This window comes from Podospora anserina, chromosome 6 (assembly GCF_000226545.1).
Source record: "Podospora anserina S mat+ genomic DNA chromosome 6, supercontig 2".
In the NCBI taxonomy this organism is placed as follows: Eukaryota; Fungi; Ascomycota; class Sordariomycetes; order Sordariales; family Podosporaceae; genus Podospora; species Podospora anserina.
The window spans coordinates 228378-250418 of record NW_001914857.1 but is presented as its reverse complement, the minus strand read 5'-3'; the positions used below and the strand labels follow the sequence as shown (position 1 = coordinate 250418).

Sequence of the window (22041 nt, the reverse complement as noted above, 5' to 3'; positions counted from 1 at the left end):
ATGAGGAAAGGATAGGGGCAAAAATACAAAAGTAAAGTCAACTTCGTTGATAGTTAAGATGTTTGAACTGCCCACAGCCAGAATCGAACTGACGACCTCATCATTACTAGTGATGCGCTCTACCACTGAGCCATGCGGGCTTATGTAATTGCTAGACGGCCAACTAGGCGGAGTGTGGGAACATCACGGTAGATAGCGAGGGACTCTTGGTAGGAGATAGGGGTGGTGAGGGTGTCGAGACAGGGTTTGAATCGAGAGTATTGTACGGGCTGTTGTGAGACATGAAGATAAATATGTGAACTATGTCTTTGGAAACTACAAAAAGTTGAACCAAAATCTCCGGCGATACCATAATCACTTTTTGACCCACACCTAGCCATCCATACGCCACACCTAACAGTTGACGATGTTCATAGATCAACCCATAGAACCCTCATCTTACACACCAGTCAACACCCGATACACGCAACCTACATCGGGCCAAACTGATTCAGCAAACTCCAAACGCTATCATTCCCAAAATCACCCTCAAACTGCTGCCAGTTCACCCCCGCTTGCTGTCCCTGACCTTGAACCCCCTGCTGCTGCTGCTGCTGCTGCTGCTGCTGCGGTGGCTGCTGGACTTGCTCCCTCCCCCCAACAACAGTAGTCAGCCCCCCCAGCCCAGGGACAGTAGTTCTCGTGTCCCAACTCAGGCCGTTCCCATTTGTATCCCCTACGCCGACTAAATCATTAAAGATCAAATCATGTGTGGGGTATATAGGTTGAAGGGAAGCCCAGTTAAAGTCACTTGGCAGCGTCCAGTCTACTTGCCCACCAGAGTAAAAGTTGCGGTCTGTTGTTGGTGTGACAGAGGTGCTGCTTCCCGGTTGGGAGAAATCCAAGGGCCCGAGGGGGACCTGAAGAGGGTTGGGGGAGATGGCGCTACCGGCGCCAGTGGAAGATGAGGAACGGGAGGCGCGGCGCGGGGTGTGGGTTTCCCAGTGGTGGCCGCCGCCACTGGAAGCAGCGGCGTTGGTGCCGGTGGAGGAAGAGGACTGGGACAAAGGGTTGGCTTTGGAGGTGACTGTTGTGGTGGTTGAAGGGCTGGTGCCGGATGAGGCCGATTGTGACTTGTTGGCGACGGAATCGAGAGAGCGTCGGAGGCGAAGACGGACAGCGTGGAGGACACCCAGGGCTGCTTTGGCGAGAGCGTTGCGCTCAGACATTGCCTCGAAGCGCTCGACTGCCCACTGGAAGTGTTGAAGGGCGGACTGGACGAGCTCTGGGTGTTCACGGGGGAAGAGAATGTAAATTGCTGCCATGAGGACGATGGCGTCAAAGGTGCCAAAGAAGAGGGCGAATCTGGGTTGGGTTAGAAATGGCAACAGGAGTCGGGGTAATAAGGGGTGACCTACGTCTTGTACAAAGCCGGCCTCAGCGCCATGAAGTGCAACCTCTGCGCATTCAACATCCCCAAACTCGCCTTGAGCGCCTCCGTCCGACTCTTTGGCCTGGTAAAAATATACGGCCTGTGCAACGCCATTAGCTCAAAAGACGACAGCTGCGGCAAAATAACCCTCGCCAACGGCAACCAGTAACAATCCTCCCTATCATCAAACCTCGTGTCCGGATTCTCCAACCTGAAAAAAGGCGGCGTCTTCTTCTCAATCGAAACAACTTCCTCATGAAGCTTATCCACCCTCGCAAAATCCCTCGGGCACGGCCCTTCCTTCTCCAGCTCCAGAATCTCCCTCATCGGCGCCATAAGATGATACGCCCACACCGCCCTCGTCAACGGCGTAGGCGGCTCATTCTCCCCCCGCTCCACAATCGGCATCAACTCCCCCGAAGGGCTGGCAACCGGCGAGTCCCCCTTCACATCAACCGGCAAGCTCGGCGGCACGGCCGTCAGGTTGATCGTCGTCGGCCGACCCAGCACGCCAGCCATGTGCACATCCCAAACCACAAGCGTCATCCATATCTTTCTCCGTCTCTGCACCTCCCACTGCACCTCCAACACCTCCTGCAACGTCGCCCCAGAAGGAGGCCTCGGATCCAAACTATCCCTGTGCAGCCCAATCTCCTGCGCATCTCTAATCGCACTCCCAATCGCATGCCAGCTTTCCGTCACCAAGCCGACATATTTGAGGAAACTCGCCCTGGCAAACCCAGCCAAGACTGTCGTGAGCGTCATTGATCTCTTGCCCAGCACTTGCAAAACTTGCAGCCCAGAGTCAGAGTAATCATTCGCCAAATCCTCAAAAGTCATATTCAACCCTGCATACAACAGCCCCTCGAACTCCCTGTCATCTGACGAAAGGGTCAAGAGAGCAATAGCAATAATATTGAACAGCAACCCCGGAAACGGCCTCAGTGATAGCGGGATTTGGGACGGCCCGCCTTGACTGAGGATGGAAAAGGGGAGGGTGTACCATTGCGCGAGCAAGCTGTCGAACAAAGTCCTGTCGAGGGCGTAATACTGCCAGTTGAACTCCCGAAAGTAAATGTCGACTAGCTTCTCGATGTGGACCCTCGCAGGGAGTTGCCGGATCAAGGATTTGTACTTCTCTCTTGTCAACCCGTCTGAGATGGAGGGTGTAGTTTGGTCAATCGAGGTATGTTGCCCGGGGGGGGGAGGCAGGTTTTCGTCGCCAGTGGTGGACTCTTCGATTTTACGGAGGAAACCGAGCGTGCCGGCGCCGGAGTAGCCAAAGGTTTCGGACGCGACTTTGGTGACGGGTTTACCTCCGTTGGTGGCGATGTGCTCGGAGAGATCGCTGCCGGTGTGGTGGGTTGTCGTTGATGAAGAGGACGTGATGGGGGATTTGCCCATGTCAGGGGAGGTGGCTGTGGTTGTTGAGCCGGAGCCTGAACCCGAGTTGGAGGCCCCTCCACCACCGTCTGCGCCATCGGCGGTGCCACTCGTAGGGACAATTAGCTGTTGGCGTCTCTGCTGTTGTCTTGCTGTCGGCGCACCGGTTTCGTAGTGGCATGCGCTATGTTTGTTTCGTGAGATGCAGTTCGTGCAAGGGAGCTGTCGGTCACACTGTCCATTCACTCATTAGCCTTTGTCCAACAGCGACATCAGAACTGAGACAAACCTTTTGCTTGCGCCTATGACATTCGGTACAAGAGATCACGATCCTCCTCCGTTTCCTCGGCGGTGGCCGGGCCGGCGCATTGTCTTCGGCGGCGGCGGTGTCATTGTTCAGTCCGGCATCAGGGTACTCGGACGAGGCACCGTTGGCGGCAGCAGGCCATGCTCCCGCATCGCCGGGACTCAAAGTGGACATCAGATCGACTCGGAGAGTGCGCTGCCGAATGGGATCCACCGGAAACGGGGCGGGAAACGGGGAACGGTAGCGGTGCGCAACGAGGTCCCAAGCACTGGAGCGCGCGGACTCAGGTCCGGGGAAGTGGAGTATTGACTCGGACTAGTTCGCCGGGCCCCAAGACGGACTCGCTCGTCGCAACGCAAAGAGAGATGAGCTCAGATTGTGGTAAAACGTCAATTAAAATTCCAGGGGTTCAGCACACGGGCTAGGCGCATAACGTGGTCGAGAACTCGATGACCGTCGATCGCTATGGTTGTTGGCGGTTGGATTGGATTGCGATGCAGGTAGGTAACCGTCAAAGGAATGACATGACGCCGGTCCCCCTCCATCAATCAATGAACAAGAAGGTCCCAAAAGTGGGGGGGACAATCAGATCCGTCCGATGTCATTCGCCAAGGCTCACCTAAGACTGCTCGCCCGCCTTGCCGGTAGGACCGCTAACTCCGGGCCCTGGTTCAGCGTCTGTCTTCAGGCAAGGGCCGTCGGTGGCCTGTCAGACAAACCAGATACACGAATCCCTCCGATTGGCGCGTTGATGGACAAAAGTATGCTGTGTGAATCAGCAGGCGACTGGCGGACGAATCCGCATGCAAGTCATCCGGTATGTATTGTTCCGGGGACCCGACTAATACATACATGAATCCAGACCGTCGTTGTAGTTTGCGCACACTTCATAGATCATGCTTTAACACGCTCACTCATGCCAAATCTAAATGTCGCCAAACGCCCCTCCATCAATCGCCTTCCTATGTATCCATCCATTCCATCCCGACCCTAACCCGCCCTCTCTCTTACTCGCAGAAACCTGCTGTGCCCTGTCCCAGGCAGCAAATCAAAATCCGGATGTTCCCATCACCACATATATGCCACTTTTCAAGCCATGTATAGCCTTTCCCATCCATTTCCCCAGCGCAAAGTTCATGTTCAGCTCATTTAACTCAGACGAGCCAGGTACGCCTTCCACGCTTTCCTCCTGTAGCGCTCAGCCTCTGTCGGGGGGTCCGCGGCCTGGATGATGCCACGTCCCACAATGACGATGTCAGTGCCGAGGAGGGTGATGAGCTTGGCCGGGGTGTTGTACTGCTGGCCCAAGCCGTCGCCCTCGACATGTCCGTTCTCCTCCTCGCCCGGTGGTGGTAGCTTGCAGCCAGGAGTCATGTGAATAAAGTTGTCATCTGGAGCAGAGTTGAGGGCTTCTTGCGCTACATAACCCATGACGAAGTCCTTGTGCTCGCGAGCGGCCTCGACACAGGCCTGGGTGTAGTCCTTGGTCATCAGGCAGCCCTTGGACGACATTTGCGCCAACAAGAGCAGTCCGCGGTCCATTGGCGGTTCTTCGATGCCGGGGAAGACGAGCTCATCGCCATGCTCGTTGGTCTTGGCCAATCTCGGTGAGTCAGCAGGCTCAAAGGACTGAGTGACGGTGGTGATGGAGACGATACTTCCTTTTCGCCCGTCAGAGTCCCTGTCGCTCCCGCCATTGTTTTGCTCTTCCCCATCATCAAACTGGCCAGCAACTGGTGTGCCAACAGAGACGGACGTCTTGACCTCGTAGTGAATGCGTGCCTTCCAGTTGGCCGCCGCTTCCGCCATGGCGCGGACCATGTCCTTGCCAGCGTCGATGTTGGCGTTGGTAATGTGTGCCCATTCTATTATGCGGGCAGTGCCGGCTGTGTACTGCATCTGGACTGTCTTTCCAATGTCGACGAATTTTCTGTCCTCAAAGATGAGGAAGCCGTGTTTTCTGGCGAGGGCGGCGAGCTTGACGCCAGTGCCGGTCTGCGGGTTGTAGTCCCATCCCGAGATCAAATCGTAGTGAGTCTTGAGAACGACGATGGACGGGCCGACCCTATCGGCAAGCGCGAGGAGTTCCCGAGCCGTTGTGACATCGGCGCTGAGACAGAGGTTGGAGGCCTTGAGGTCCATCAACCGAAAGAGGTACCGGGAGAGTGGGTGAGTGGCCGTCTTGGCCCGCTCAGAGTAGGGCTGGAGCAGAGTGGGATGACGGTCTGACATGGTTGCGATGTGCGATGGTCGTCTTTGGGGGTGAGTTTGTGTTGTGGGCGTGTCTAGGGAAAGTGGTATTTCGGCAGGCGGGATTGATAGAATAAAAACCTGTCCTACCCCACACGAAGATCTAGGCGGCGTGCGGTTTTAGGCGGTACTGCGGTAGTGGTGCTATCGGCGACTAAGGGACGGCGCCACGACAAGAAGAAGCGGTCGTGTGTTGTTGGGTATTGTGGCGTTGATAGTTCAGCTGGTGAAGAAAAGCCGTTGGTCGGTTCGTGGCGACTGGCAGAGGGGGGAGCTGCGTGTCTATAAGACCAGTCTCTCGGGGGTCGAGAAGGGGATATGTCAAGGATGACCAGGTACAGTCAACACGAAGCTGGGGGGCGTTGGGTTTTATCGAACGATGCAGAGGACAGGCACGAGCTCGTCAGGCGAGGAGGGGGCTTCGAGACTGGCAAGTCCCCTAGAGACTAGCGGTTTGCGGGCCCAGGACGGTGGATGCGAAGTTTGACAACCCCGCAGGGGCAAGGTCAAGGTCGGCAAGGTGAGGTAGCACTCTCAAGTGGCCGGAGAAACCAGGAAGTACGGGAGGCGGGGAAGTGTTGGATGAGTCCCGGCCAGCTGAGCTGAGATGGAATAGGGGATCGGCTCTTTGGGGTCCAGATTCGAGATTTTCGAGGAGTGGGAAAAAACAAGGTGTGGTGGGTGCTTCTTATAATAGGTGGTACATACAACAGTACCTACACAGCTGCTGACTGTCATCTCAGGTCTGGGTGCACTGCTTGCCGCTTGGCACTAAGGCGGAAGCGAATAGGTTGGGGGGGTATCCGGCACCCGGCGGATGCAATGTAAAAGACGTCCTGTCCTCCTGAGAGTACCATTTGCCTACGGTAATGTGATGAATCTGGTGATGCATGTGGTGTGAAATTGTGCCCCCTCCCCCCAGTGCCTCCGCAAAAGGTCAACCGTCCATTTTGGGGCTGGGAAGACCCTGGCCCGGCGCAAGGACCCCTTGCTGGCCCTTGTTGGCTCAACTCTCGTCTCGATGTGCCGTGGGTCAGGAACGCACAGACTTTCTCCCAATCAAGCCTCGAAAGCCGCCGTCAAAGAATTCAACTCCCGCAAGTGCGTCTCCACGCCAGACCAGACAACTCGTAGGCTGTCTTGATACCTCGTATTAGCTACGAGGTATGAATGTTCAGCTCCCTCCCTCCCTCCAGCGCTGTCAGCCCTGCTGATCACCATTGAGACATGATATGGGGGAATCAGATAGGCATGTAGATATATGTCGGTCGGGATGTTTTGCTGCACCTGAATGTCTATCCTGTCTCTTTTCACCGTGTCTCACGACCAACGACAGGTCACACACGCGTTCGAAGCTTTCTTTTTTGGCACCGTATTGAGACATTGTGCGACGACTGATTGGCGAGATTCCCGACTGTCCGGACCCCTCGTCCGTCCGCCGTCGGGCCGTGCCTATTCGTAGTGAGCTTTGGTATATCAGTTCGCCCCAGCTCTGAACGAGAGGAGGACATCGCTGACGGGCAGCAGATCGCAGCACGGGAACCAGGAAGCCATAAGCCACAGCTGGCCTTGACCGGCGGTTATGCTGCCGACGTCGGTGTGTAGCTGTGTCCTGTATGTAGGTTGGTACTTGGTTGCTGTGTTGGCAGTTCCAACAGGAGCCCGGACAGCCAAGTCAGCTCGTAGCAACCTGGAAAGTCGCAATGAAGCTGCAATGTGATGGGGGCGGAAGCACAGAGGAAGATCCGCAACAGTTTCAACTCGCCAGCCTAGCTGTCGACCTACCTAGCTGGGATTGCTTCCCGTCTCGCTGCAGAACGCAAGATAGATAGACAGGAAGCTGGAAACTCCCGTCAACCCTCTCCGGACTGCGTGTCCGGCCGCAGCTCTGATTTGTCTGGAAGTGCCCGGAGTAACATCCGGCTGCCCCTCGTCGACGGCGCTATCCTTCTTCGCCTTTCCCCTTCCACCGCTTCCCACTTCTGCAACCTTGTCGACCATCCATCCCTATTCAGCCTAGATGCGGCGCCCGACAAGGGTATTCGACAATGCAAGCACAGACCCTATCAGCCGAATGAGACGTCCACAGCCCACACTCCCATCAGCTTGATCGCCGCCTGATAAATTCGCTTCGAGAGGATTTTGAAAAAGCCTCAGTAAAGTTCATGACTTCTTACGGATATAATCACTTCTACGCGGAGTAGTCTCTCCACGCGGACGTTGCTAGTTCCATGCTTTCCACCGTCCCCATCTCGGACTCGGAGGATGACGGGTTGTACATAAGAACGGTGCCGGGCAATCCGGTCGTTTAGAAGCGGCAGATCTACCTTTGACGTTGGCGAACGGCTGCGAGGGACAAGTGACCGGGCTGGCGGATGCTAAGAGGTGTCGGTCTCAGATTCAGTCAGCTCAGACCCGAACCCTGGGGACCGGTGTGTCTTTGAATTGTCATGACTTTGATGGTCAGGATGGCTTAACAATTACGACAGCCGGCTTGGCGTTGGACATGTGGGGCAGATGGAAGCTCTTATCGACCCTCTTATCGCATCTTGGCATTCTGGGTCCCAAAATTTGGGCCAAGCGATTTCATGGCAGAAGCAATCGAATGAATCCACTCCCTGGCTGCATCTGGTGTTATCTGCCAAAACTCCGTCATCAACTGCCCGAAACCCCGGCGACCTCAATCTCGGTCTTTGCTCGAAGCTGGTCTCCTTTCCAAAAGAAAACACCACAGGTTTTTCTTACGCTCATTCATACCCTATATTTTTGTAATCAACCCTCTGGAGAAGCCAATCCCCCCAGAGCCGCATTGGCAACCCGCGATAACAAATCGACCGCGCCTTGCTTCAGACCCAACTGGAACCCTCATATCGAGAGCCCCACGATTACCCCTTTTCGCGCAATTCGGAAGAGCCGGCATCGCCCTCAACTCGCCGCATGATATTCGCACGACTCTTCTCTCATCGACGATAGACTATCAGACAAGAAAGATGGCAGGTGTTACAACGAGGAGACAGGCCGCGGCCGCGCAACAAGAAAAGAATGCCACCACCGTCAACGGCAATGCTGCCCCTGTCATGGAACAGAAGAACGCTCCACGAGATATCCTCGATGACCTCGACGATGACGAGCCCGCCGAGAACATTTTCCTTTTCTATCCCAACCTGATCGGATACGCCAGAATCATCCTCGCTGTTGCGTCGCTCTACTACATGCCCATTCATCCTAGAACCTGCACACTGCTATACTCCATCAGTTGTCTGCTCGACGCATTAGATGGAATTGCCGCCAGAGCGTACAATCAAAGTACGCGCTTCGGCGCCGTGCTTGATATGGGTAAGCACTTACTCTCTATAGTTACAAAACGTGCGACAAGATGCTAACATGCTCATGCAGTTACGGATCGGTGCACCACTTCCTGCCTTCTGACTTTCCTCGCTTCTGCCTTTCCCCGGTGGGCCATCCTCTTCCAGCTCCTGATCTCTCTTGATCTTGCCAGCCACTGTGAGCTATGCTTCTCCCCGGTGCTAGATTAGGAGCGCAATGCTAACTTTCGACTTCAGACATGCACATGTACGCCACCCTTGCCCTTGGCGGCAGCAACACCTCCCACAAGAACGTCGACAAGTCCCGTTCCTTCCTCCTGAACCTCTACTACACCAACAAGGTACTTGCCTTTCCAGCTTACTTTTACGACGAACTGCGTCACTAACATTTTATCCTCCTTAACCAGAACGTGCTCTTCATCGCCTGCTTCCTGAACGAGGCTTTCTTCGTCGGCTTGTACCTCCTCTCCTTCAGCTCCCCGCTCCTCTCGCCCTCTCTTCTTGACACCGTTCCTCCCTCGACCGCCGCCGCCATTCACCAGGGCGCCCAGGTCAACTCCAGCATTCTCAGCATGATCTTCGCCAACCCTTACAGCGCCGGTGCGCTCGAGATGGCGAGGGCGAACAAGATGGACAGCTTCTGGCCCTGGGTTATCACTGGTGTGAGCTTCCCCGTCATGGCCTTCAAGCAGGTCGTGAACGTGATCCAGCTGGTCAAGGCGAGCAGGTGGCTCGCTGAGGGCGACATTGAGGCCAGGAGGGAGGCTAGAAGGATTGCCAAGAGGAGGCAGGAGTAAGGCATATTCCCGGCTTCTACGAGAATCTGTGGGAGTGGTGCTGTAAGATATGGCTGTTGGGGTTGGAGGAACCGTCTGCCCACCACAAGCCAGAAAGATGCTGTTGTACGTTAATGGTTGGTTGGAACATGGCCGGAGGGGAGCATGGCATGGTTGGTGTGAGAGCGGACTGTTCGGATCAGTTTAGTTGTCGGTTTGCATTGTTTGCATATTGGGATTGGAAGTTTTCCCTTCAGGGCGGCGTTTGGGCTGGTGTGGTTGGTTGGTGGGTTGGTTGGTTGGTGGGTTGGTTGGTTGGGGGTGATATGTGGTCATGGTACAACAGGGAGTGTGTGCAAAAGGGACCATCACTAGAAGGGAGGGCTGTCAGCATGTTCTCTTGGTATCCCGTTAAATACGGTATACGTGCACGTTGTATCTCACTTTGTTGGGGGGGGGGGGGTAGGGGGGAGCTTTCGGTTTTTTTCTTCCTTTTCTTGGTTTTTTTTCTTTTTGCCGAAAGTTCTTGACACAGTTTCTTTTTTGTTTGGGTTGTACATAACTTTTTATTTTATTTACATAAGGTTAATATTTCTTCTTTTGACATTATTTTGTTTGGATTTGGTTGTGAAATCGGGATGCTGAGTTGGTGTGGGGATGGTTTATGCGGTGCTTATGCTCAGGGGTTCAGGGGTCTTTGGGGGAGACTAAGTCAACACCACCACATGTGTTACGGAATATTACTGTATTAATCAGTCCCTAACAGTGAAAAATGTGTACACTCTGCCGGTTAGTTCGTCGACCTTGTTCTCCCAGAACCACCCTTCGCTGCTTCCGCCCAGGCGCCCGGCGTACCATTCTGCCCTTGCTCAGCCCCGGTCACTCTCGGAAGTAGTGGTTGGGTTGTGTCCGTGGGAACCGGTCATGAGTTGCTGCCTCTCATCGTCATCTTGTGGGATCCAGGAGTGGCATTTGGCGCCTAGTTTGACGAGGTCGTCCGCCGTGGGGAGCCAGGTTTGGGTAAAGGCTGAGAAGTCAGGGTTGTTGGTGTCGGGTTGTTTGAAGAAGGAGCTTTCTTCGTCTAGGCGGGCTTTGATCTGGGATGTGTCATTTGTTTTGGATGAGAGGAGGAGGTAGAGGAGTGTTCGGTAGGCTAGTGTGTCGGCTGATGATGCAGCGAGGAGGATGGAGAGGAGGATGGAGAGAGGTGTGTTAGTTGTGAGGAGGGGGGTGGTGAGTTTGAGGAGGAGGCTGGGTGAGAGGGTTAGCTGTTTTTGATGTTGTAGGATTGGGGATTAGGAGAGATGCTGGTGGGGAGAGGAGAAAGGATGGGGTGAATACCTGGAAACTAAGTAGAAGTTTGATCGTAGGAGTCGGATCCAGGCTTTGTGGAGGGTTTGGTGGAGGATGTTGCGCAGGGGGACGAGCTGCATTTGGAGTTGGTCGTGGGTGGCGATGAGGGTGATGAACTTGTTTGGGGTGGGTAGTGCTTTGGCTGTGGGAGTTGGAAGGGTCAGTTAGTTTGGCCCGTTGGATGGGAGAGGGAACTCGGTGTCGTGTACTTATGTCTGTACTGCCGTTGCTGCCGTTCATATGACCTCCTGGCGCATGATTGTGAGCAATTGCCTCTCTTGTGGCAAGATAACTGGCGAGGAAGTCGATGGTGTTGCGACGGAAGGCATTGATCTCAATCTCAAGATCCTCATCGCTCGGCCGTCCTGAGAGGTATTCATGGTCATGGCTGTGTGCGGGATTCGCACTTTGAATGAGTGAATTGTTTGCCATTTGATCGCTGGGTGCAGTCCGCCTATGCCAGAAAGCGATCGGTGAACATGTTGGGTATGTGAAGGTCATTTAAGTTCGAAATGTGGTTGGTAACTGAGCAGCAAACGAGGGGAACCTTAGAAAGCTGGTTGTTTCAGCTTGTTGGGCTCAACCAGCTTGTTCAACGACTGGGCAGTCATATCCCGCACGTCACACGAGAAAAGAAGCATTCTTGACAGGGGTGACGTCCAATCTTCATCAAAAGACATGGCATGAGACTTGTTGAATGCATAAATATTGATCCTTATCAGACATACAGGCATATCCCAATGAATAGAATTGGTCATGAACGGGTTGCAGCAGCGGTGGCCCGCCCCCTTCTGCACAATGCCCTCCAAGTTCGTTTGCAAACCTTCTTCAGGCTACTACGACTCAAACTCCAGTGTCCTCCGGCCTTTTCCATTCTTGCTTTTCCTCGATACAAATAATGCCAACGTATCATCAGTGGTTGTTATTGACGGCACTTTCCATCACACTTGGTTCTCGGGGGCAGCAGGACTCCGATCCCCAAGATGTCAGAGACGACAAAACTGTACCTTCTGGTTCTGCATTCGAATGTCGATGCCACCGAGGATACAGTCAACCGAGGATTAGCATCTGTATTCCGCGCAGCCTCAGTAGCTGACCATGATTTGTGGAAAGCAGATCTGAACTATCCGCAATCCAATAATAGTCACTGCTCTACACAAGTGAGTGGCCATTCGTATTCCGCCACAGCATGAGACTTCACGTTTGAGGACTGACATGCTCCTAGATTGTCTTGGAACGCAAGAGCCCCCGCGGCCCCGACCAAAGTGTCGAAGATGATATCCAACGACTATGCGACAGTCTCTTCAGCTCAGGCGATGCTTTGTCTTACTAAGACTGCGGGAGAAGCACAATGTCCAGTTCATACATGACCTTCCTCCGGGAAAATCAATAGAGGGCATTGAGGGAAACAACTTTCAGATCTTTCTCCGTCAGTTCTTAACTCACAAGGCAGAGAACTCGGCAAAGGTGTTGCCGACAGACCTTCAATGCCAGAACCTGCAGACAGAGAATCGCGATGAGTGAGCTTATGGATTGTAAGATTCACCCTTTGTATCCCACTTTTTCTTTTTGGAATCAAGACAAACTTACCACGTGTATTCGCGTATTAGCAAAAAGGTCATCATGAGCATAGATGTTTCGTCTTTAGGCCCTAGCATCGTATTGAAATGGGCCAGTGGAATGCAAAATGTTCAGAGCATAATAGCGTCGATAGGAACGGCCAGCAACTATCTTCAAGCAGCTGCATTTACAGCCCTCTCGGTGGTCTGGGTGCTACAGCAATGTGTATGTAATCCCCTAAGTTCCAATGGACTTTCTGGTTTTCCCGTGAATAGTTTCTTTCTGGTGCTTTTATACTGAAAGTTTTAAATAGATCGAGCCTAAACAGCTCAGTTGCACCGAACTGCATAAAAGGATCAACGAATCAGCCCAGAAGCTGGAGAAAATGCAATATGAGGTGAATCAAGCCTTTCGACAAGTGCGATGCAGGGAAGACGAAGGTAATTACCTACCTACCTGATATGGCCGTCGGTTTTTTTTTTTTTTTTTTTTCTTTTTTGCCAGAATCTTTGCAGGAACGGACCTGACTGTCTAGTAAGAACAAAGAAAGAGGCAGCGAGCCGGATAGTAAAACTTCAAACCGCAATCGATACCCTCGGAAACTCACTGAAAGAGGTGGAAAACTTGTACACACTTGCAACAGTGGAGAGAAATTCGAAGCGATGGTCCAAGTGGTCGTGGATTGCCACAGCTGTGGTTGTGGGAACCGTCACAGGGGCTGGTGGCTGGTACCTTGTTGGTCACACTGTGTGGTGGGCAACCGCAACAACCACAGTCAAAGTGACTACGAGTGTTGCTAGGGTGGTAGTAGGTAGTGCAGGTGTGGAAGTCTCTTCGTGTAAGGCGTGGCATCGAAATGACGACGGAAACAAGGCAAAACAAGGCAAGTCAGAAATGCCCTGAGCTTCCCATTCCTGTCTGCTACCACTCATATTGCCTCGTACTTCGTGTGCGATAGGTTGGATGACAAGGAAGTGGACCACATATGGATGTGGCCCAGGTAAGTTTGAACTACCCAAGCCATCTACCCACATTAAACCCTCCATAACCCTGGACCTCCGAAAGCCCCCCGATATCAACACACACTTTATATTCCACCCACAGAGACCAAAAATGAAGCTTTTCTTTTACTTTTTTTTGCTCCAGATACCCAACAATGGCCAAATATACCGAGGAGGATATTAAAAATGCCCAGAAAGACATTGCCGCTGGTATAAGCTAGCGAAAAGCGTCTAATAAGTACGGGATTCCACGTTCCACCCTAAAGCACTATATTAATAGTACCCTACTAAGGAACCTTACCTATGAAAACCAATAGCGACTTTCTTACGGCTAAAAAGACTTTATTATTTAATAGATCCTTTATTAGGAAAGCCTTAATTACGCTCTTACTTATATTAATATAAAAGCTTTAGTAGTTAATTTACTAATTAAATAAAGTAATTTTAACCCCCTTAGTAAGTACTAGGTATTATATTTTATTAGCCGTTATTCCGATATTAAAATAAAGGTTAGAAAGAAAATTAATTACGTTAGAGTTAACGAAATTACCCCGGAAAATATTAATAAGTTTTTTAATTTATATTTTACCGTTAATTAGATTAAATTTAGATATAGGTATAACTACGATAAAGTAGGTATAATGGAAAGTTAGGGAAAAAACGGTTTAATTATTAAATTTTCGAAGTAAGATAAGAAATTTATATATATTAAATAGAATGGAAGAAGGATCTGGATTACTATACTTAAGTATATTTTATAAGACGGGAGAGTTTTTTTCCCCGAAATTAATTTTAAAAGTAAAGACCTTTAAAAATAATAGTTTAAGGATTAATTAAATAAGGACTAGTATATAATTATATTAAAGAATAGTTAGATTAGTAATAATTTTACTATTAATTAGCTTAAAAAGGTTTTTATATTAAAAATTAAACTTAAAGATTTATTAAAATCCTGTTTTCTTATTTATAATAATTCTAATTTATATATTATTAACGACTTTATAATTCGGTACTATAGAAATAATATTTATTTTCTTTTTCTACCCCCCTATTACTCTTACGTCCTTTAACCCTTTAATATTAATTACTTTTTTAATATAAAGAAGGTATATAAGAGGTTTATAATTATAAACGACGCCCTTATTAATTATACGCTTAATAGTAAAGTCGATTTAGTCCGGCTATATAATTTTACCCGTAAGTAGGGCTTTAGGAAAGAAAATATTACCGGCGGCTAGCGTAGGATAGGATTATGGCCCATGCGTAGGCGTAAACCGCTCTTTTTAAGCTAAGTGATAGTCCCTGTGGTGCCGTTGGATCTCTTTTTAAAAACACCTACTTTCCATACCGTGGGGGATTCCCAGGTGGCCAAGAAGGTCAGGGACCTACTCAAGAACCATACGCCGGCCGGAAAACGGCTTGCGGCAAGGACTCTCACCAGTACTATACTCACACTAAGATCTGAGGCATCCATCCACAAAGCTGATGCGGCAAGGTATTAATAGAACGCCCAGAAGGCCCAGGAGGTAAGAAAAAGGCGGGTAAGTTGAATAGAAAAGACTCGAATTCCAAGTTTATGAGGCTCTGTGAACTGGAAGAGGCCCGCATTGAAGGGAGGGTGGTGGAGGAAGAAGTGGTAGCCAAGGAGGATGTGGAGCAGCTAGAGCCAGCCCAGCCTGTGCGGCGCAGCGCACGGTCATCGGGTTTAAACCAGGCGCAAGCAAGAAGCAGATGCAATGTCTGACTCTGACAGTGATTGAACGACATTTTGGTATAACTCCCATAGAAATTGACCCAATATTAGTCTTGTTGTGGCCAGTGTGATCATTCAGGGGTAATCTCAACAAGGTTGTGTGGCTGGTGTGGTGGTGGTGGACCAGATCCACATGTGGTCCATTTCCTGGTCATCCAACCTACGTACTAACTTTAATTTCTTCCCACTGTCTACAGCCCAACAGCAACTTGCAAAGATCAAGAAGATCCTCCATCAGACCAGCCTCTGGCTCCACCTCGCCATGTATGAACAGCAGATCAAGAACAACGGGGGCGAGGCAGCACTCACGGGGGAAGACCGGAAAAAACGGACTCAGTTCCGTGAACGGATGAAAAACGTCTTCAACATTGAAAACCCTTTGGAGGATGCAGACAATCCAGACTACCTTGGGCAGATTCTAGGGAATGAAAAAATCGTGACGAAAGATCTGCAGGAGCTTGTCAACATAATCGAGAAGCGAACACTTCCAGGTTGGTTTACCTGATGGTGTTCACGTTGACGGGGACTTGCCTGGTGCGGTAGGTTGTTCAAGTTGGCATGAGATTGGGCGGGAGAAATATGCAATTACCTGAAGCAACAGACCGTTGGATGGAATTGGCGGCATACACGAAGGCTCTCTTGTTTACGGGATGATGATGATTTATGATCAAGTTTTCTTCCTGCTTGCTTATACTATCAACCTTGACAATAGTGATCGGCAAGCTTCCAAGATATCCACAAACAGGCCTGTGTGATTCTTGCGCCGAGATTTGTACCAAAAGCTTCTTGTCCGGTAGATATAGGTAAAGATGGGTTTGAACAGGATATTCAGTAAATTCGAGACGTAATTTTCAATGTAGTTATTGCTGTTATCATTAGCTACTGGTACTGCGTCCAGAGTTGTCACCAGTGTTGCCATTTCTGCCGTCTTTCAACCGACGACTCCCTTGTCTTCAAGCTTATCGTGACAAGCCCTGCCACCAGAGGCTTTCTAAACTGACTATTATGTTCATGTGAAGATGTAAAACGTGGGTTGATGAGGGGCAATAACAGTACTGGTGTGGGAGTGGAAGCAGCTGAGTCTCGTTAAAATATAGCTGGCCTAGAAAAGAGGGTGATTGAGTATCTTGTGAAAGCAAGTACAATCATAGTCAACTCTCAGCCTATTCATGAACCACTAACGTTTCACAAAAAAGATTCGGCGAACATGCCTTCTTGGTATAATCCCTCCGATTGATAGCTACTCAGAACTGCCGAATAACCTCTGGAAAAGTCCAATCTTCTGGCATCCCCAAACCAAATGGAAGCAAGCTATCGGACTATGAGGCAACATGGCATAAAAAACAGCCCTTATGATACAATTCAAGTCCCGAATTCACTCGTGTGCCATCAAATATCATATGGATGGCCCCATCAAACTCGTAATCCGTCTCCCCTGAGCTTGGCACGAGTCTCGTTTCTACGCAGCTTATGCACACGCCGATCATTCACCAATGTCGAACCGGACGGCATGTCCCTCAGCTTGACATCCCCAGCTCCGTCTTGTTGACCCTCAATGCGGACCTTCTTGTCCTCTCCGTCATTAACCTCCTCGGCAAAGCCATACCACGCGATCGTCATCACGCCCAGTATACCTGTCAGGCAGCTAAAGACCAGGGCAGCGATGCCTGGACCGGTAAACCTATTTTGTAGCCAAGAAATGTTATCATCATGGTCATCCCAGAAAGCGCAGTTATCCTCCCTCCCACATCAGATCATCACCATCATCATCGGTGTCTGTCTCTTACTATTCCAACATGAAATAGCCATTCGACTCATCCTCAGACTCTGTATCAGATGAAGGCCACTCTGCTGAAGTAACGTACCCGTCAGGCAACCGATTGGGCGGTGCATTCTCCCCATCTAGGTTCAAAAAATCCTCAGAATTTCCGGCGGCATTTCCTCCTGTGGGCACTCCCATCTTCTTGCAGACGTCAAGATGATCGGGAGGAATGGTGAGGGACTGTTGAATTTCGAGAGGCGCTTCAACAAAGGTTGCCATGAGTCCAGATTGCACATGCCACTCTATGTGGCAATGGAAAAGCCATACACCTATTCTCGATTGTTAGAAACCATACAATGAACGAGGGCAAAGAGAGAAAAAAAAACCTGGGTTGTCGGCTTTGAAGCGTAGAACCAAGTTCCCATTAGGGTGTACGAAAACAGTATCCCTTCTCATGGGCACACGCGCGAAGTCCGATAATGTGATGCCTGAATCTTGAAATGTTCCTGCATCGTCTTCAGAGCGCCAGACGACCTGAAAATCGTGGCCGTGGAGGTGGAATGGGTGGATTCCCGGATCGAGGTTGTTCAGCACGATCTCCACAATGTCATCCTTTTGGAGAACAGTGCTATGAGTGTAGGTGCCGTAAACCACCGGGTTGGTTGCTAGATCTTGAGAACTCATGACGGTGTAAAGGGTGGGAACCTTGGGAGGAACATATGTTATGTTATTGAAGAATGCACTGGACAATGGTCAGAATATGAAACTGGAAGTGTTAGAAACGCATAGCACCTACTAGTTGGCTCCGTCACCAAGATTGTCCATCATCACATCCAACTGCACAACTTGATTTGGTTCACCAAAGAGAGGCTGATCATCTAACGGTGTCAAATCAAAGTCATCAACAGGATTGAAAGAACCGTCCAGCTTGGCCGCATCTGGCCAGTTGCTGTCTTCGTCGTAGATCAGCCACCCGGTTATATTGGGGTTGAAAGACTTTGGTGGACTGTCAAATAGATTCTGACTGGTCAGCTAAGAAAGGACATGAATAGAAACGGGAAACTTACCAGATCCATGCTGCCAACGAATGGAAAGTTTGCCGAGCCGTCTGCCTTGGTGGTGATGAGGAAGCTGTAACGTTGACCAGGAGTTACGTATATCATGTTTGCTTCCACCGGGTGGGTATAAATACCATCAATCATGATGATAGTCATGTTGTGCCCCTCGAACCAGAGGTAGACACTGGCAAAAGCGCCCATGTTGATCACATCAAAACGGTATGTCGTCTTAGGACTGACCATGATGCTTGCATCGATCTCGTCGTTGAATAAACCCAAATCCGGTACGGGCTCTGCTCCTGTTGGGTTGGCCTTGCTCATGAACCGGGCGATAAGGTCTGGCATCTTGTCTAGGTACCAGTCTGAGACGGTAAGAAGCCGAGTCTCGCTGTACTTGTCCGCAAAAGGGTCATCCGGGTCGTGAATGATAAGGGGCCCTCGCAAGCCATCTGGATACTGCCCATGAACATGTGAGTGATACCAGTAGATACCGGGCTCGTTAACAGTGAAGTTGTATGTGAAGCTTGAGCCAGGTGGGATCGTGCACTGAGACACATGAACCGGACCGTCCATGTGTGTCTCATTCCGTAGATATAGACCGTGAAAGTGAAGAGACGTAGGCTCAGTCTCCAGCAGGTTGAGAAGATGGACAATGACGCGGTCCCCAACTGTGGCTTCCATCAGAGGCAAAGGCCATTTACCATTGATGCCAATGACTGGCTTGGTCGAATTCTCATCGGCATCAGGGTCGTCAGGGCTGGCCACCACCCAAGAGACATTGAACTTGTAGACGTGGGTCTTGTCGCTGTACGTGTGCCAAAGAGCAGAGTCGTCGACACCGCTGTCGATATCGTGAGCGGCATCAGGTTGCTGCGCATGGCCAGAAAGACAAAAACCAAACAAAAGCAGGAATATCCAAAGCAAAGAGTTTGGAGATCCAGAGATGCCGCGATTCATATTGGGTTCTTGTTTTCAACAGTGGAGAGTTCTTTGAGGTCAGAGAAAGGATTAGGGAGATATCGAAGAAGGCCACACATGGAAGCCGGGAACGCGCGGGAGGTTGTTGATGGATCAGAAAAGACGTAGCCCAGTATCCGATACCCGATAGCTATCCGATAGAAGCTGGACGGTCGGAGTAAAGCACTTGATACCCGACCCCGCCATCAGAGAGTCGGGCACCCATGTTTATGACGGTGTTGAGGCAGGAACGAGTGGTCGGTTCGCAACCTGCGACTGCTGTCCAAGTCACCACATGGGTAGGGTGGGACAAGCATCATAATCGGTGTCTCAGAAGGCGAGGGATTTAAATCACCATCAGGAAGATTTCCAATGCTTTAGCTGTCTGCATAAGTGTCTTTGTATATTGACCCTTCAGAATGAGGCTACATAAGTAGCCCCTTGTCAATCACCCCTTCGAGATCGACAGTCCACAAAGCTTAACTGTGCTTGGCTTCCTTGGCCCCTTGGCAAAATCCCCCTTTTTGTCTCGTGTCTATGTACACCGGTGGTTGGACCGTGATCAACTGGCTCATGATATATCATGTCTGTACTTTTTCACACGAGTACCCCAGGTCAGGCAGCCGTGTGTTGATGTGCTCAAAAGTCGACTTGAGAACCTTGATGGCCTCGGAGGAGTCTCACGTGGCAGTTTTCCCCGAGTACACCGAGTCCCCTGAGATCAAACACAGGAAAGAACGACTTATCAACGCGTCTTCATACCCCGCGTTTGTGCCACCGCCTTCGATAGCGTGACTGCCTTGTTGTCCAGATGGTCTGATATTATGGCCCAACTCACCACACCCACTTTCTCGTCTTTGTCTGTTCCCCCCATTCCTTTCCATTATTGTGTTATCAGACAATCTCGATCTGATAGCCCACCGAGACCGACCTTCTCTCCAACTATCTTGGCATACTTGTTGGCCCTCAGTGTACCTCAGACACTTCGGCTTCGAAGCAAAGAGTCGCAAAGATGGTCTCTCTCTTCTCGATACCCATCTTCCTCGTCACTTTCCGGGAGGCCCTCGAGACAGCCATCATCGTCTCGATTCTCCTGGCCTTCATCAAGAAAACCCTCTACCGATCCCATCGCGCAATCTACAGGCAGCTCGTCCGTCAAGTCTGGCTTGGCACCTCGGCCGGCCTGGTCATCACTCTCATCATCTCTGGCGCCCTCATCGGAGTGTTTTACTCCCTCGGTGTCGACCAATGGGGTGCCCGTGAGCTTACTTATGAAGGCGCCTTCTCTCTCATCGCCTCTCTCATCATCACTGCCGTCGGTTTCGCCTTATTGAGAATCGGCAAGATGCAAGACAAGTGGAAAGCCAAGATCGAGCAGTCGCTAGGCGAGCAGGCAAGGCAAAGACGAACCAAGAGAGGCACTGTCATGATGTGGTTGGAAAAGTATAGCATGTTCATGCTGCCCTTTGTTACCGTGCTCAGGGAGGGGATTGAGGCGGTGGTTTTCATTGCGGGAGTTAGCTTCTCTGCACCTGTTACGTCGGTGCCGATTGCTGTGATTGTTGGACTGATGGTTGGTACAGGAGTTGGCTTGGCCATGTACAAGTAAGTCTTTGACAGGATCGGATGAAAGAAGGCGCAGGTTTCTCACATGGCGAACAATAGGGGTGGTTCACATACCAAAATGAAGCTGTTCCTCGTCATCTCGACTTGTTTTCTCTACCTGGTCGCAGCCGGTCTCTTCTCAAGGGCTGTCTGGGCCTTTGAACAGGAAATTTGGCAAGACATGGTGGGCGGTGGTGATATTGCCGAGCTGGGCTCAGGTCCGGGAACTTATGATATTGACAAATCCGTTTGGCACGTCGATGTAGGTTCTCTCCTCCGATCTCAAGGTGAAAGGCGCTAATAATCATCGCAGTGTTGCAGCCCCTTTGTGAACGGTGGATCAGGTTGGGGATTCCTCAACGCTGTTCTAGGCTGGAATAACTCGGCGACGTACGGCTCGGTCATATCATACAATGTCTACTGGATTGTAGTCATTACCATCTTCATGATCCTGAGGTACAAGGAGGTAAAGGGACACTGGCCTTTCTCCAAGAAGCCAACACCGACAGAGGAGCACATTGGACGCAGGGAGGAGAGCATCAAGATAGCCATTGGGCCTGGCAGTGACATCCTCTGCGTTGAGGGAAGTGCGGCTCCGTATGTGAAGATTGAAGACAATATTTCAAGGATGGTTTGAGGCTTCGCTGGAGATTTCTGAAGGCTTTGATGGTTGTCTGGGCCTCACTGAGAGAGTTGATGGAGGCTAGGGTAATGGCCGACATTTGTATCAGAGGTACTGCCGCTGTATGGTAGTTTACTCAATTTGAAACACATTCAAAGGGATGATATCAATAAGGCGTGTTCTTTGTTTATGAATGGCATTTTCGACTCTCATATAAGCCACAGCAGCGCGTGTGAACCGAGCCACAAGGCGTGAGCAAGCCAGGAATTTATCGTGAGCAAGCCAAAACCATCACAAGCAAGCCAAAAGTATACCACAAGCAAGCCAGAAATATATCACAGGCAAGCCAGAAGTATATCACAAGCAAGCCAGAGGTATCGTGCACAAGCCAGAAATAACGCGAATAAGTGTAAAGTAATACCGTGAGTAAACCAGGGAGTTTGCCCGCAGCTCTCAAGACATCATTTGGGAAAAGACTTCTCCCCAAGCTTCCATTTTCCGAAGCTGATTCCTTCTGTCTCCCCTTCATTTTCTCCGGCTGTCCAATCCCACTCATCGGCTGTGAATACCTCTCTTGCTAACTTCTCTGCCGCAAATGCACCCCCGTATCTTAGCCTCTGATCAGAGCTCATCGAGCTGGTATATTTCAAGACCCTTTCCTCCCCATCTTCCGCCCCGTGCCTCCTTTCCCAGGAAGCTTCCACTCTATCCTTCGCCCACTCTACCCGATTGATACCCACCCCGCCACCTCCCAGCCTGGCCTCGACAAACTCCAATATCCTGCCCATCCTACCCCTCAGATCGCAATGCCTGTGGTTGTTATCGATTTGATACGCCGGGCATTGCTTAAGAGTCTTGATTATGTGCAAGACGTATCATCTCTCCACCTCTTCATTACGTGTGGAAATACCCTGTTC

General features: G+C 50.8%; 6 protein-coding genes across 6 annotated transcripts in view, besides 7 other annotated features; 2 read left to right on the top strand and 4 right to left on the bottom strand.

The window, feature by feature from the left end:
• Positions 1-68: 68 nt before the first annotated feature.
• Positions 69-140, bottom strand: a tRNA (tRNA-Thr).
• Positions 141-470: 330 nt separating this feature from the next.
• PODANS_6_4250 (uncharacterized protein) lies at positions 471-3275 on the bottom strand (the record flags this gene model as incomplete). The annotated part of the gene is made up of 3 exons (XM_001909886.1): positions 471-1493; positions 1559-3028; positions 3084-3275. 3 exons carry the CDS (start codon positions 3273-3275, stop codon positions 471-473), a joined length of 2685 nt encoding a protein of 894 aa, XP_001909921.1.
• Positions 474-491: a sequence feature (primer IPH12B).
• Positions 578-607: an STS (microsatellite IPH12).
• Positions 706-723: a sequence feature (primer IPH12A).
• Positions 3276-4250: 975 nt separating the features above from the next.
• PODANS_6_4240 (uncharacterized protein) lies at positions 4251-5333 on the bottom strand (the record flags this gene model as incomplete). Its single annotated transcript, XM_001909885.1, has 1 exon — positions 4251-5333. The coding sequence occupies one exon, from the start codon at positions 5331-5333 to the stop codon at positions 4251-4253; it is 1083 nt and encodes a 360-aa protein (XP_001909920.1).
• Positions 5334-8341: 3008 nt separating this feature from the next.
• On the top strand, positions 8342-9474 carry PODANS_6_4230 (uncharacterized protein; the record flags this gene model as incomplete). The annotated part of the gene is made up of 4 exons (XM_001909884.1): positions 8342-8687; positions 8748-8855; positions 8915-9018; positions 9085-9474. 4 exons carry the CDS (start codon positions 8342-8344, stop codon positions 9472-9474), a joined length of 948 nt encoding a protein of 315 aa, XP_001909919.1.
• Positions 9475-13321: 3847 nt separating this feature from the next.
• Positions 13322-13365: a long terminal repeat.
• Positions 13322-15283: a repeat region (transposon pelobate copie 16).
• Positions 15240-15283: a long terminal repeat.
• Positions 15284-16533: 1250 nt separating this feature from the next.
• PODANS_6_4220 (uncharacterized protein) lies at positions 16534-18897 on the bottom strand (the record flags this gene model as incomplete). The annotated part of the gene is made up of 5 exons (XM_001909883.1): positions 16534-16801; positions 16917-17211; positions 17269-17624; positions 17721-17878; positions 17950-18897. 5 exons carry the CDS (start codon positions 18895-18897, stop codon positions 16534-16536), a joined length of 2025 nt encoding a protein of 674 aa, XP_001909918.1.
• A 1012-nt stretch (positions 18898-19909) lies between these two features.
• Positions 19910-21139, top strand: PODANS_6_4210 (uncharacterized protein; the record flags this gene model as incomplete). The annotated part of the gene is made up of 3 exons (XM_001909882.1): positions 19910-20502; positions 20563-20764; positions 20816-21139. 3 exons carry the CDS (start codon positions 19910-19912, stop codon positions 21137-21139), a joined length of 1119 nt encoding a protein of 372 aa, XP_001909917.1.
• A 446-nt stretch (positions 21140-21585) lies between these two features.
• The window catches only part of PODANS_6_4200 (uncharacterized protein), a gene marked incomplete at both ends in the record, with an annotated part of 1682 nt that continues 1226 nt past the window's right edge, over positions 21586-22041 (bottom strand). The window contains one exon of the mRNA XM_001909881.1: positions 21586-21999. Coding sequence (XP_001909916.1) covers positions 21586-21999 — 414 coding nt within the window. The remainder of the gene's footprint in view (positions 22000-22041) is intronic.